Source organism: Capra hircus, chromosome 5 (genome assembly GCF_001704415.2).
Source record: "Capra hircus breed San Clemente chromosome 5, ASM170441v1, whole genome shotgun sequence".
Lineage (NCBI taxonomy): Eukaryota > Metazoa > Chordata > Mammalia > Artiodactyla > Bovidae > Capra > Capra hircus.
In genome coordinates, this window is record NC_030812.1 from 109,906,176 (window position 1) to 109,921,693 (window position 15,518).

Consider the following 15,518-nt stretch of genomic DNA (forward strand, 5'->3'; position numbering starts at 1 on the left):
TCCGGTTCTTCTCCCCTGACCAATCCAGCCATTATCCTCCAGACTGGGCTCTGGGTCCACCTTGGCCTCTCTAAACTCATCAAGTGCCTGCTCCTGGGAGGCTCAGCATTCGGCTCTTCTTCCCTCTGAAACTATCTCTAAATCTCCTCCCTGTTTCATCCACAGTCAGCATTTCTGGACCTTTCCATCTCGTCACATTCTGCAGCCCTGGCACAGGCCTGGTACCCAATAGATGCTTAATAAAACCTCTTGGAATGTTGAAGTTTGTTTTCTGCCATTGATTGTCTAGCTGCTCCCATGGTGGGCTGCCCCCAGGGCCTGGTTCTTAGGTGTCTAGGGAGCTGGACTGAAAGCAGTTCCTCTCCATGCCCTGGGATGCCCCTGAAGGGCGCAGGGTGGCCAGTGTGAGGGTATCACAGGCCATCCCCTCTCTGCTCTAGTGGATGGGGTTACTCTGCCTGTTTGGAACACTGAAACCTTGACTCTTAAGAGTTTCTGAGTCTTAGAATCCAGGAGCCTAGTGAAGAGTACAGACTCTGGCCCCCTGAATTCAAATTATTAGCTGTGTGACCTTGAGCAAGTTACTTAACTCTTCTCTGCCAGTGGTTCCCTCATCTGCAACACAGTAGGGACGATTTACAAGACTGCGGAACGGACTCAATGCGTTAATATTTGTCAAGGGTTTAGACCAGGGGCTGGTGCGCATAAATGCTCTGTAAGTGTCTGAGAAATAAATCAGTGTGGATTTGGAGGAAATTGGAATCTGTGTGCTCTCAGGATCCTTAGGCCTGGGAGGGACCTGTCTCATGTCCTTGGGCAGGAATTTGACCCCAGCTTCCTTTAGTCCCAGCTTGCTTATCCCCACTGACAGATGTTCCCTACTCTTGCAGCCATGACAATTGCTAGAAAGTTCTCCTCAGGGATGGAGAGGAGTCTGGGCTTCTCTGCTCAGCAGCTGCTGGAGTATGAGGACCCAACAAGGCCTGGACTTCGTCCTGGGGAAGGGGATGGTGAGCCTGGTCCTGCACAAGGGGACTTCAGGCCAGGGCCCAGCTCACTTACCTCCTAGCAGGGGCCTGGGAGGCCCTTGCTCCCAGGGCAGGGCAGGGCCTAACGAGTGTGTGCGGCTGCTGCAGCCTTCTGCAAATACCAGGCACAATATAAATAGCAATAATGAATAAATGAAGCTCCTGCAGGCAGCGAGGGCCTCCAGGAGGGGCTGACACAGCCCTGCTTCTTGTGGAGACCTGGAGTTGCAATCCCATCCCCCAGCAGGTTTGAGGGTCACCCCTCATCCACACTGCTTCCGTGACCTTTACTCCATGTCCACCCTTCATGCCCACAGAACCTATCCGATGCTGAGTGATGGGGTGGGCAGAGTGTGAAGGAATGCACCATGAAGGTTTTTGCTGAAGCAGAAAGCATTTAGGTTGGACACAAAGCAGGACCTCCTGCCAGTGTGGACGCTTGAAGGAGGCTGGGGAGGGGGTGTTAATCCTGTCAGGACAGGGAAGGGACTGGGATCATGGAGGGGGGGCAAATGTCTCCTTCAACGTGAAAAAGAACCATGAATGATCAGAGTTGCTCAGAGAACAAAGAAGCTGTCCCAGAGGGTGGTGAGATCTACGTCACCCCAGGTATGCAAGTGGGAGCTGAGCCCTCACTTGAGGGGGCTAACAGAGAAGTCCCAGTCCTGAGGACTCACCATCTGCTGGCTTCTCAGGGTCCAGCCTGTGAGCTTAATGAAAATGTTGCCGGAGGAGACTGGAGAGAAAGCGCACAGTAGCTGGCATCTTCTCCCTGCCTTGCTGTCTGATCTCTTTCACTCTCCTAAGCCCGGGGCCGTCCCGCTGGGCACTCAGCCGGTCAGGGAATGGAGCCCCTGCTCACACCACCTCCTTCCTACCTCCAAGTCTTTGCACATGTCCCTCTTCCCTCTTGGATGCCAGTTCTCCACCCACCTCGTCTCCTCTTATCTCAGTCCTGCACGTGCCTTTGAGGTCCCGTGCAAGCCTTTGGCCCTGAATGAGGTCTTCCCCGAGACGTCTGATCTGCAGCCCACTCTGTTCTGAAATAAATCCATCCCGCCTGCGGACGCCTTCTGGCCTGCTCAGTCCGTGCCTGTGAGACACCACCACCCAGGCTGGTGTGTGCTTACATGACCTTGCACCGCGGTCTGGTGATGAAGGTTTGTCTGGTTTCCCTGGACAGATGAAAAGGTAGGAGTGATGAATGTTTGTTGAGCACCTACTATGTGCCAGGCACTGTGCTACACCCTTTTTAGACTTCTCATTCTGCAGAGCATGAACTTGGAAATTCTTTTACAGGGAATCTGTGTGTTCCTTTCACATAAGAGGAACCTGGGGCCCAGAGACTGCAGGGGGTTTCGCAAGGCCCTCCGACAGGAAGGGGCTGAGCTGGGATCAAGCTGGAAGGCATCCTCTTCCAACTCTCTGTCCATTTAGCAGACCAAGTGGTTCCAAGGGAGGTCTCGGTATCCCTTCACTACAGCCCCAGCCCAGCAGGGTGTCCCCACTCCCCCAGCCTCCAAGGAGATGAAGTGGGGGTGGGAGAGCTGAGCAGAGGTTCTGATCCCTCTGGGTCCTGTGGCCCTGGCTTCCCTGGAGGGAAGTGGTGAGGCTGGGGCATTTGTAGGTGGAGTGAGGCTTCCTTTCCACCTGAGAGCCCTCTTGGAAGCCTTCCTGGAGGAGGTGGCTTTTCAGCCAAGCCTTGAAGAGTAGGAAGAAGCTGGGTGTAGATGAGAGGAGGGGAGGCTGCCTGGGCTGTGGTGTGAGCCTTTGGAGTTGAGTTCTAAGCCGGGCTCCAGCCTGGAAAAGCTGGTGGTCTTAGACGGGCAGCCCCTCACCGGGGCAGCAAGGACCCTCTCCCCGCCCTTCACACGGCGTCTCGGTTAGAATCCGGACAGTAATGTGGCCAACCGGGCAGCGGGTCAGTAATGGGGTCCCTCCCTTTTTAATTCATGACGCAGCCCCCTTGTGGAGGGGATAGGACCCTCCCCCAGGCACGACCCTGAATGTTGAGGAGGTGGCCTCAAGGCTAGGGCGGCTTCCTGTCCTCTCGGGAGAAGAGGGGGCTCACCAGCGGCCGCCGTCGGTCTGTCTGTCGCCTCCACGCCTCCCCCCTCCAGCGTCCCGCGCCTGCAGCTTTCCCCGAAGACATTTGGTGTCAGTATAAGGACGGCTTTGCCTCGCACGCGGCGCGGCTCGGTCTCGCCGCCGCACGTCCCCGCACCGCCGGGCGCTCGGGCTCCTCCGCAGCCCCCGCCGCGCGCAGACCCCGCGCCTGGAGCCCGGGGCCGGAGGCGCGAGCCCAGCAGAGCCGGGCGAGCGCGGCCCGACCCCGCGCCCCCGCCCCGGGCCGCCGCCCGCGCGGGCTCCTCTCCGGGCACTTGCCCGCCGCGCGGTCCCCGCAGCGCCCCCGCCCCCGGCCCCGGCCCCGGCCCGGGAGCGCCGCGCTCCCCGCCCGCCCGCCGCGCGCTCCAACTCCGGCTCGGTCCGCGGCTCGTCCGCGCTGCCGGCTTCTCGCCGCCCGCCGGAGCCGCGCGACACTCCCGCCAGCCCGCCGCCTCCTCGCGCCATGGCCCGGGCCCCGGTGCCCGCCGCCCACCGCCCGCCGCCCCTAGCGCCCCAGGGGCTCAGCTGATCCTGAATTGGCGGGGGGCGCCTGGCGGGGCTGCGGGTCCCCCTCGATTTCCGGCTTCAGGGGACGCGTCGCCCCCGTAGCTCTAACGTGGACGACCCCCCCAACCCCCGCGGCCCGGCCAAGTCCATGCCAAGGTAGGTGGGGGTGGGGGTGGAGAGGGGGAGGGAACTGGAAGCAAGGGAGGGCTCCGCTCCGATGCCAATTTCTTGGCGCGTCGTGTTCTTTATTGGGGCGTTTATTTATTTCTGGGGACCGGTCCCCCCACCTGCGTGTGCCTATCAGGTCGGCACCCCCCACCCCGAGCCTTGGGGGTAGGTGCCTTGGGAGGAAGGACGGGAAACTTTGACCGGTCTCTTCTCCAAGGCCACGAAAGTTCTCTCCGTGCCAATGCTGAAGCCGGCTGAGCCAGCGCTGCAGAAATTTATTCAACAAGTCAGGCTGCCGGCCGAGGGTTGCGGGGGGGCGGGCGCCCAGGCTGTCTGTCCGTCTATCCCGCTGTCGCTCCGTGGCTGGCTCTGCGGCCGGCGGGACCAAAGCTCGTGCCCGTGTCCAGGGGGCTGAGCTGGGAGTGTTGGCGGAGGCAGGGCGGCCGCAGGGGGATTGAATGGGGGAATCCCAGAAAGCGTTTAACTTTCCTCGAGGCCGGGGTGGGAGCCGGTCCCCTCCTTGGTCAGCACCCCGAGGGTGCCCAGAGCCTCGCTGTGGGAAGCCAGGCGGGGGTCGTAGCTGGGACTCTGGGGGGTAAAAGGAAACCTCAGTAGGTTGGGGCTGGTTATATAATGAGTGTTTATGATGACTGGGTTTTAATTGTGTGCTGGGTGGTGTGTGTGTAGGATGTGGGGGGACAGGAGGCCTTGGCAGGGGTGGCAGGCCTCTGGGGGGAGGGCATGATGCCTGGCGGGAGGGGGCTCTTAGATGGGCCCAGACTGAGGCTTCAGTCAGCTGCTCTGCTTGTGTCTTTCTTTCCCTTCACCGTCCTGGGGGGTCTATAGCCGTGAATGAGGTTGGCCTCTGGAGACACCTCGGAGCTGTATTCTGGCCCTGGGAGTCTGTGGTCTGGGGCCAGGTGTGTGCATGTGTGTGTGCGTGTGTGTTTGTGTGTGTGTGTGTGAGTGAGAGAGAGAGAGAGAGAGAGAGAGAGAGAGAGAGAAAGCGAGAGGAAGCTTGCTTGCGTCTGCTGTGGGGTGTGATCAGGTCTGACATGTCCACACGCCGTGTGACGGCGTCCTAGGGGCTGGGGTGCTCAGGATGGCCTGACCAGGGAGCCGGTCTGTCCTGCTGTCTCTTGCTGTCCAGGGGACTCAGCCAGCAGATACTGGCCCTGTCTCTGGCCAGGGTGCTGTGCAGATGGAGCTGTGGGTCTGTGGCCTGGGGCCCGCGGGAAAGGGTCTGGCTGAGGAGTTGGGCTGCTTGCCTGCTGCTCAGGCCCTGTCCATGCTGTCAGACCACAACTCCACTGGCGGGAGGGGGCTCTTAGATGGGCCCAGACTGAGGCTTCAGTCAGCTGCTCCCCTCGGTCCCCAGGACTGGCCCTGGAAACTCTTGTCCACCCTTTAAGACAAACTTTCTGTTCAGGCTCCAGGCCCCTGGGCCTTGTATGGGGAGTGGGCTGGGGCCTCTAGAGACCTCTCTGTCCCCTTCCCTCCACCACCATCCGTGCTGCGCCCAGTCGGGGAGGACCCAGGGGGAGACAGGGCAGGTGGCAATGAGCTGAGATGATTCTGGGGCTGCAGTCTGGGGGAGGAAAAGGGAAGAGCCCCATCCCGAGGGAGTGCTAAGCTGGCTGGCGCCAAACTCGCCCTGCCCCCCAACACCCCCACCCCCAGGGGCCTGGGTACCACTCCAGGACCCTGCCTGGCTGCTCAGAGCTGCCCAAGGCTGCCTCTGGAGCTCCATGGGGGGCAGCTTGGGGGAGGGGCGGCCAGCCTGGCTGAAGGTCTTTCCCAGTTGTTTTGATGGAGGTCCTCCGCCCCCTTTCCCTCCACCTCCGTTCCAGGTGCTTCCAAGAGGGCATCTTCTAGGCCCACCAGGGGGCACCACCCGCAGTTCTCTGTGCCCTGATTCTCCTTGACCTTGGGTGGGGAGGTGGGGGTGGAGGTAGCTGCCAGAATCCCCTCCCTCCCCTCCCTCTGCCTGGTGCTGTCTTCAGACAAGCCTGCCCCTCGCGGCCCCGCAGCCAAGCTGGGAGCAGTTTCAGGGACTGGCATTTGACCGCAGCCTCCCGGGGGTCCTGGACCCAGATCCACATCCTGGAAACCACAGCTGGAGGGGGGCGTCGCCTCCGACTCACCTCCCTCTGTCCCCCTCCACTGCCATCTCTGTCCCCTCACCCTGTGCCCCAAGTGGGGCTCCCTGGGAAAGTCTGCTTCTGGGCCCCGCTCTGTCCCTCCCCCACGCTCGAGGGGCTCCCACCCCAGCAGCTTCTGAAGGCACACAAGGTAACAAGACAGGCTCTCATGAGGCTCCTTGGTTCGTGCCCATCTCTTCCTGGGCCGCCTTGTTCACCAGATGCCCAGTCAGTGTGCTCAAAAGTATGTCTGGAAAGAGAGGCTGCCGGGCTGGGTGGGGCGGCAGGGGGTGCATGGCTCTTCTCCCTTCTTCCCCATCCCCCCTCCTCTTCTGGCTCCTGGCTTCCTTTGGTCCGCCCTTCCCCTTGCTCCTTTTTGACCTCTCCCCGCCCTCTGGTTCTTTTCTGCAGAGCCTTTCCTTTCTGCAAGTTCCCAGGAGGTGCTCTTGGCTAGTGCCCTCAATCCTTCTTGCCTGCAGGAGTCTGGCGTGCGGCTCTGCTGGGGGCCCAGAGACTGCCCAGGGAGCTGGGAGCGTGTGGTCTGTGGGCCCGTGCTCCGTCATCCGTGGATCTCGGTGAATGTGTGAGTGTGTGGGTCTGCGAGCCTTTAGGTCCGTGGGACTGTGGGTGTAAAGTGTCTGCGAGCCGGTGGATGTGTGGGTTCATGGGTCTGTGTGTCCGCACGTTCTTGGGTCTGTGGATCCTCATATCCAGGAAGATGTGGGCTGAGTCTCTCCCCCTCATGGCTGCCAGTCTATGGAGGGAAGAAAACAAATCCGATGTCCTGGATTCCCTTCTCTCTTTTGTGTTTGATAAGCACCTACTATGTGTCAAGCCCTGATCTGGGCCCTGGAGGGATGTAGCAGTGAACAGAGGGGAGAAGACGAAGGCTTGGAGTATCTGTGCCCCTAGGAGGGGTCTGGGGCATCCCTCCTGCCAGGTGCCCAGGTGTGGGCACGTGGTCATAGGGCCTGCTTTCCTCGTTCACGCTCAGAAAGGAGAGCCAGGCTGTGTTTGGCACCTGTGGGGAAGGGTGCAGATCATGGAAGCCTTTGGAAGCACGAGGTGTTTGGGTACCCTGGGAGCTAGTGCTGGGAGCTTCCGGGGCTCCTTGAGCAGGAGAAGATGAGAGGGAAGTGGTTTCTCCAGGGTGGAGGCCACAGTCTTTTGGGGCCAAGGTCAGCACAAGCCTCGTGTTGCCTTGCCGACCTTCTCCCTTCATCTCGGAGGCCCTCACTCTGCCAGTTCCCCATCTTCTGCACTCCGGCCTGGGCAGTCTCGCTGAAAAGAGTGTCAGGGCTTTCCTTCTTACCGCTGACCACCGGCCCTTAGGAGCAGTCAGGGCTGCCCTTCACTCGCCACTGGTCCAGGCTTCCTCCCTGGATCCCTCAGCTCTTGTCCCAGCCGGGAGAGACATGAGCCCATGCAGGGTCACAGGCCTGGCCCCTGAGGGGCAAGGCACTTAGCATCATGGGAGCATTGGCTGCTTGTAAAATTGGGAAAATAGCATCCACCTTAAGGGATTTTTATGAGGCTTAGAAATGTCTCTGCAGTGCCTAGCACAGGTTCTAATACAGGGAAGCTGCCTTTTTTCCTTAAGGTGCTTTCTGAATCTCCTTCCCCATTCGCTGCCCCTTTCGAGAGAGAAAAAGGACCTTGTGTTGCATTTTATACAAGAGAAATGAAGCTTGCTGTGACTACGATGCAGAGCAGGTGGAGCTGGGACTCTGGACCCAGGGTTCTTTCTGCTAGAATGCTCTTCCTCCGTCAGGGGCCACCGTCACCCTGACTGGTTTGCTGAAGTAAGACCCGAGGCCCTACCACCTGCAGAGGCACTGAAAAATGATCAGCAGAGTCACCAGATGGGAGATGTTCAAACACACGGATGGAGATTCAAACACAGCCCCACTTGCTGGGACTTGTCTTGAGGCCGAGGGCCGACGAACAAATGATGATGCCTAGTGACAGACACATGGACAGGTCCTGGGGACGAAAGCATGACTTCAGCCTTCTGTCTACAGCCTGGCCTGGACAACCCTTTAACTGGGGAATTGGATTTGAACCCCCTCTATCCAAATCCTAGCTCTTTGACTAAGTAGCGCTTGACCTTGGGAAAATCCCCGCATCTCTCTGTACCTCGGTTCTTCGCCTCTAATTGGAGAGTGCAAGAGTGCTTACTTCATTGGTTTGTAAAGAAGTGCCTGGCACATAGCATGCGCTCAACGGTGTCGGCTGTGAGTCTTGTTAGCTGTCTTGGAGGGGCTGCTCATCCAATTCATCGAATGCAGCAAGGATGAAGGGTGAGCTGTTGATTCTGGTGACAGAACCAAGGTGACCGCAGTATGTGGGCAGGCTCAGCTGGCCAGACCAGAGCAAGTTTTGTGTCAGGTTCCGTGCTTAGAGGCCAGATTTCAGCCATTCCTCTTTAGGCTAGAGGAGCCTTGACTTGGCTGCCGTTCCTCTGAAGAAGATCAGAGAAGACCGGTGGACCGTACGCCTCATTGTTGCTTCAGTCTGGCTGCTAGGCTCCCAGACTGCATCAAGAGAGTTCCATCTCCATCTCTGCAGTCAGGAGCGGACCTGTCTGCTCTGCTCTGGGTGACGTGGTGCAAACCTGGTCTAGCCCTTGCAGAGGGGAAGTTGGCAGACTCTAGCATGACAGGGGAGAGGTCCCAAGGAACAGATGATCTGGAAATTGTCACCCAAGAAATGGATCAGGGAGCCAGTGACAAGAGGCCTGGGGCAGATGAGGTTTGGGGGTGGGCGGGCGGTTGTCACACATCTGCTGGACTGTCATCTGGAAGAGGGAGCAGACAGAGGGTGCGGGGGGCTCTGAGACGCCAGCTGGAAGATTCTGGTAGGCAGGTTTCCCGCAGCCTCATAGAGACTTTTTCCCAGGCTCTGCATTGGAGGGTGTGGTGTTTGTGTGTGTGTCTGTGCGTGTGTGATAATGAGTGTATGAAGTGTGTGCGTGCATGTTTGTGTGAGTGAATGTGTCTGTGTATGTGTGTATCATGGTGAGTGTGTGTCTGTATGTGTGCGCGTGTTTGTGACTGACAATGTGTAAGACATCTGTCTGTGTGACTGGGTGTGGTGTGAGTGTATGATTGTAGGTATGTCTCTGTGTATGATTGTGATTGTGTTACCTTGTGCTGGTGAATGTGTGTGGTGATGACTAGGTCACTTTTGGGGTCTCAGTCTTTTCAGAAATTCCTTGTTTAGAAATCTGGAGCCACTGCGTTTCTGGGACACTTGAGTTCCAGAGTTCTGGAATTCTGTGGCTGATGCTCTAACACGCTTGGGAAACCATCACAGGTTCTTTGTGCACCGGCCCAGTGGCTGGTGGTGTGGTCAGGTGCTGGTGTGTGTGTTACCCCATTCATCCTCCCAGTGGCCCCACCACAGAGCAGCCAATGGCCTCATTTTGCAGACAGGGCATCCGAGGTCCCTGCCGGGTTGTCATGTGCTACGGTGAGTTGGTGTCAGAACTGGGACTGATACAAGTCTTGGCTTCCCGCTCTGGTGCTCTGAAGCACACGTTACAGAGTGTAAGTTTATCATAGTTGATATCTTGGGTCTCTAAGGTTCGTTCTGGGTGATTCTAAGATATTCTGATTCTGAGATTCCTGGATTCCAGGATTCCCAGAATGAATCTGTTGTTCTTGGAGCTGTGACATTAGCTGATGTGTGGTTGTTGACAAAGGGATAAACAAGTTGCTGGCCTGTGTGTACCTGTGAACACACACACAAACACGCACACACACATGGCTTGGGTGACCCGGCCAGGCCTTGGGTTCTTCTCCACCAGGACTCTGGGCTTTGCAGAAACAAGGCTTCCCCATACCATTCTCTAAAGGCTCTGGAGTGCCTACGGTAAGACCCTGGCAGGCAGATTAAACCAGAGACTTGGGAAGACTTGAGGGGCCTTTGCCCATACCGGGAGTCTTTGCTGGACCAGCAGCTGTATCTTCACTGCCTGGTGACTCAGCTGGGAGGGAAACAGTGGCTCCAGGGTACCTTTCTTTGTCCCAAGGTGGTGCTTGTGATGGTTCAGTGGGCTGGGCTCAGGGGTGGCAGACCAGGCTTGGAACCTGACTCTGCCCTATACTGGTTGAATGATCTCAGGCACTGCTGGACTTCCTTGGTCCCCAGTCACATTCTCCATGAAGTAGGAATAAGCATGGTGTGTATATCATAGGACTGTGGTGGAAATCAACATGGACAGTGCATAGGAAGCCCTTTGCTCATTGCATGGTATAGGGTCAGACTCAGTCAGAGCCTCTGTGATGCTGTGATGGTGGTGGTGATGGTGATGGTGGTGATGATGGTGGTGATGATGGTGGTGGTGGTGGAGATGATGATGGTGGTGGTGGTGATGATGATGGTGGTGATGATGGTGGTGATGATGGTGGTGGTGGTGGAGATGATGATGGTAGTAACGGTGGTGGTGGAGGTGGTGATGATGGTGGTGATGGTGGTGGTAGTGGTGGAGATGATGATGATGGTGATGGTGGTGGAGATGGTGATGATGGTGGTGATGGTGGAGATGATGATGGTGGAGATGATGGTGATGGTGGAGATGATGATGGTGGTGATGGTGGTGGTGGTGGAGATGATGATGATGGTGGTGGTGATGATGATGGTAGTGGTGGTGGAGATGATCATGATGGTGGTGTTGATGATGATGGTGGTGATGATGGTGGTGGTGGTGGAGATGATGATGGTGATGGTGATGATGGTAATGGTGGTGATGGTGGTGGAGATGATGATGATGGTGGTGATGATGGTGATGGTGGTGGTGATGGTGATGGTGGTGGTGGTGATGGTAGTGATGGTGATGGTGGAGATGATGATGGTGGTGATGGTGTTGCTGCTGATGGTGGTGGTGGTGATGGTGATGATGGTGATGGTAGTGGTGGTGATGGTGATGGTGGTGATGGTGGTGGTGATGGTGACAATGGTGATGGTGATGATGATGGTGGTGATGGTGGAGACTGTGATGATGGTGGTGATGATGATGGTGATGGTGGTGATGGTGGTGATGATGATGGTAGTGATGTGATGGTGGATATGATGATGGTGGTGATGGTGGTGATGATGATGGTGGTGGTGGTGATGGTTATGGTAGTGATGGTGATGGTGGAGATGATAATTATGGTGATGGTGGTGATGGTGATGGTGGAGATGATGGTGATGGTGATGGTGATGGTGGTGATGGTGATGGTGGAGATGATGGTGGTGATGGTGATGATGATGGTAGTGGTGGTGATGATAGTGATGTTGATGGTGGAGATGATGATGGTGGTGATGGTAGTGATGGTGATGGTAGTGATGGTGATGGTGGAGATGATGGTGGTGATGGTGATGATGATGGTAGTGGTGGTGATGATAGTGATGTTGATGGTGGAGATGATGATGGTGGTGATGGTAGTGATGGTGATGGTGAAGATGATGATGGTGGTGATGGTGGTGGTGGTGATGGTGATGGTGGAGATGATGATGGTGGTGGTGATGGTGGTGGTGGTGATGGTGATGGTGGAGATGATGATGGTGGTGATGGTGGTGATGATGATGGTGGTGGTGGTGGTGGTGGTGATGGTGATGGTGGAGATGATGATGGTGGTGGTGATGGTGGTGGTGGTGATGGTGATGGTGGAGATGATGATGGTGGTGATGGTGGTGATGATGATGGTGGTGGTGGTGGTGGATGGTGGTGATGGTGGTGGTGGCGATGATGGTGATGATGGTGATGGTGGTGATGGTGATGGTAGTGATGGTGATGGTGGAGATGGTGATGGTGGTGATGGTGGTGGTGGTGATGGTGATGGTGGAGATGATGATGGTGGTGGTGATGATGGTGGTGGTGATGGTTGTGGTGATGATGGTGATGGTAGTGATGGTGATGGTAGTGGTGGTGATGGTGGAGATGATGGTGGTGGTGATGGTGGTGGTGGTGATGGTTGTGGTGATGATGGTGATGGTAGCGATGGTGGAGATAATGATGGTGGTGGTGATGGTGGAGATGGTGGTGATAGCACAGAGACGGTTAGGGTGACAGCCATTGGAGATGACATCACTGGCCCCATACCTGCTTGGGCAACCACCTTCATGGGTCCTATAGCATCTTTCCATCTGTGCCACTTTGCCTCTTCACAGGAGTCTGCAGAGGGAGGCAGGAGGAAGGCTGAGCTTCACAGAGAGAAAACTGAGACTCCAAGAGGCCAGGGGAGTCAGGAGTAGGTGGGGGTATGCTGTAGATACAGTGGGGTCCTGATCCTGCCCTTGGTCGTGGAGGCCAGTCTAGTCACACACCACTGCCTGTGGGGCCACCCTGGGAGCGCTTAGAGGGAGGAGGCTCTGAACATGGAGGCAGCCCAGACTCTGAACGTGGAGGCAGCCCAGACTCTGGGGCCAGATGGACCTGAGTTTGAATTCATCAACGCTGCCTACCACCTAAGGTGAGTGGTCTGCTTTCTCTGAGGCTCCATCTGCAGACAGGACCAAAGCCCAGGGGGACCCAGCTGCCAACTCCCCAAGAACCTTCAGCCACAGACAATGAGCAGCTGGGGACAGGAGCGGGGCTACAGGCACAGAGCAGAGGGAATTGGGAACGGAGAGCTGAAGCCGGAGAGCTCTGGCCTGGGCAGCTGCGAGGGAGCAGGCCAGCAGGAGATGGCCTGGAGGGTCACGGGGGAGCAGGTCAGAGGGTGGAAGCTGGGTGGGGCGGTGGGGAGTGGATTGGTGGCCTTGGCAGTCATGGTCTCTAAGAGCCCTGCAGTGTGGGAGGAGAGGCGTGAAAGCAAGGGACGACACAGTGTGACAGCTTTACACAGGGCCAGGTAAGGCAAAGAGCAAGTTAGTACCGAGTGGAATGAGCTGAGGGCGGGGAGAGGAGGCGGTTCTGTGTGGTCCCAGAGGCCATGGGAGCCGTTACCACCTCTGCTGTTCCCAGCAGGGCTTTGGCGGAGCTGGGCGAGGTGGCATTGGGGCCAATGCTAGGCCAGGCTCTCCTGCCTGTAAAATATACCTCAAAGCCACCCCTTTCTTTTCACCTCCTCCAGCATCCCAGGCCAGCCCAGCCCATCCTCCCAGGCTCCTTCTGGTCCTCCCCTGCCTCTTTTCCTACTCTCCCTTCAGCCCACAGAGGGGTGGGGTTAAAACGCAGCCCCAAGCACACCACTCCCTGCATAAACCCTTCCACAGCTTCCTGTTGCAGTTGGACTAAAACCCAAGCTCCTTCCGTGGCTCACAACGGGCCCCGCCAAACTCTTCAGTTTCATCCCTCCCCCCTGGTGCCAGCTCCGCCACACTGGCCTCATTTCTGTTCCTTGGATGCACCAGCTGTTCCTGGTACCTGGAGGCCTCTTCCCACCGAGCATCCATGGCTGGTGCCTCCAGTTCTTGTTTTTATTGTAAAGGTCGCCATTAGAGAGCAAGATGGGCTCTTCCCGAGCCCACCTTTCTCCCTGTTTATTTACTTCCCAGCACTTTTTTACTTATTTAGTCACCAACTGTTTGCTGAGCACGTGTTATGTTCTAGGCATTGTCCAGGCACTGGGGTGAACGACACAGACCGCAGTCCCCGGTCTCTTGCAGCCCCCTTTCGGGTCGGGAGACAGACACTAAATCATAAATATGTAAATACATAAATTATGTGGCATGTTGGGTGGTGATAAGAGCTTTGGAAGCCTAGAGAGAAAAATGAATTGACCCGTGTTCCTCTCTCTCTCTTGCTGGACTGAAGGCTGAATGAAGGCTGGTGCCGAGTCTGGCTTCTTCACCAGTGTAGCCCCCTGAGCCCACACGCTCCCTGCACATAGTAGGTGCTCAGGAAATCAGTGTTGGGCAAATGAATGAATCGTCAGGGCCCGGGAGAAGGGAGGATGGGAGATGGGGAGAGGGTGTTCTCGGGAGAGGGAGCCGCATAAGCAGAGGTCTGGGAGAGGAGGCAGCCTGCACCCAGGATGGGACGAGGCAGTGTTTGGCAGGAGCATGGGACCAGTGTGGGGAGCGGTGGACTCGGGCTGGCACAGCCGTGAGCAGACCTGTAGCCACCCCGGGGAGGATGTTTTTCCGCCCAGCGGTTGACACGTGGCGGGCCAAGGTGCCTGGGAGCTTATGTAAGGCCCATGGCTGTTTTTCTGGAACCAAGAGCAAAGCTCTGAGCTCAGGAGAAAACTTGGCCTCACTGACCAGCCGGGCGAAGAGGTAGGAGGTGCCACCTCCCGCCTGTTGCCCCAAGAGCCAGAGAAATGTCCAAATGTATCACCTCTGGGTGGCCCAGCTGACAGCTTAGCAGCCACGGGTGGCAGCTGGGTGGGTACCACTCATCCCTGACTCCCACTGCCCACCCTGGCACTGCCAGGGTGTCAGGGCCCAGGAGACTCCCCTGGAGGATTCAGGGATTGTTAACCTCTTGGGTGATATGGGCAGGGGAAGGCCCTGCCCTTGACTGGCTGTGGAGGGGGCTGAGCAAGGCCACAGTCAGTTGTCACTGAATCTGGAGGCTGGTGCTGGGCTTCTGGCCTCTAGACGTGCCCTAGTTTAGCCTGTGCCCAGGTGTAACCTGGGCCTGCCCCTCCCATCTCAGTTTCTCCATCTGCTAAATGGGCCCAGTAAGGCTTCTGGGGTTGTAATGAGCATCAGATGAAGCCAGGCTGTCAAAGTACCTCTGAGTGGAAGTTAGGACCAGTTAAGTGAGTTGCAGGTCCCAGCGCAAAATGAGAATGTGGGCCCCTTGATGGGAAAGTATTAAGGGTTTCAAGTTTGTGACCGCAGAACATTAAATCAAGCGGAGGGTCCTCCTGAGACACTCAGGAAGCCGGCCCCGGTGGAGCTCTGTCTCTGTGTCTGTCCTCTCCTTTTGCCGTGTCTCAGTTTCTCCAGCTGTAAAGAGGCTGGTGTGTGAGGTCCTTCTGAGTTCTCAGCTTTATGGAGCGGTGGGTGGGGTGTCCCTGGGCTCACCTGTAGGTCTTGGCTCAAGGGTCATTTCCTCAGGGAAGTCTGCCCTGATTCCACCCCGGCTTTCTCGGGTACCTAGAGGTCCCACGGCACCTCTGCTTTGTAGCACACATCATCCTGGCACTGTCTGTCTTCCCAATAACTCTTGTCTTTCTCTTGCAACTTTTCTTCGGTGATGCAATAAATATACAACTCTGGTCTCATTGGGAAAAAAAAACCCTTACAACAGTATCACAGCTGTGTTCTATGAAGGTTTTATTCTCTCTATATTTCCTTTCCTCTGAATGAGGTTCACCAAGGTTGACCAGACTTGCCCCAATACCACCAGCCTGGAAGTGGTTTCCAACTTGGGTGCCTCCGGGCCCTCAACTCTTCTGACCCTCACAGCCAGAGTGTGGGCGAGGCGCCTACGGGGCTTGAGGCTGGGCTGTCTGAGCCGTGTCCCTTTGTCGAGGGAGGCGGGTGCCAGGCTCGCCCCTAACCCCCTGCCAAGTGCTGCCTCTTTTTCTTCTGCAGGGCTCCCTGCTCAGCACCGACATGGCTGAGAACTCCCCACCGCCCCCTTCCCCCGCTGCAGCCCCGGTGGCTGAACCCGGAGTCACGGAGC

General features: G+C 57.1%; 1 protein-coding gene across 1 annotated transcript in view; it reads left to right on the plus strand.

Annotated features, from left to right (window-relative positions):
* The window catches only part of CACNA1I (calcium voltage-gated channel subunit alpha1 I), a 127,189-nt gene continuing 115,366 nt past the window's right edge, over positions 3,696-15,518 (plus strand). Inside the window, 2 exon segments of the mRNA XM_018048795.1 lie at positions 3,696-3,797; positions 15,428-15,518. Coding sequence (XP_017904284.1) covers positions 15,449-15,518 — 70 coding nt within the window. The 5' untranslated portion in view covers positions 3,696-3,797; positions 15,428-15,448.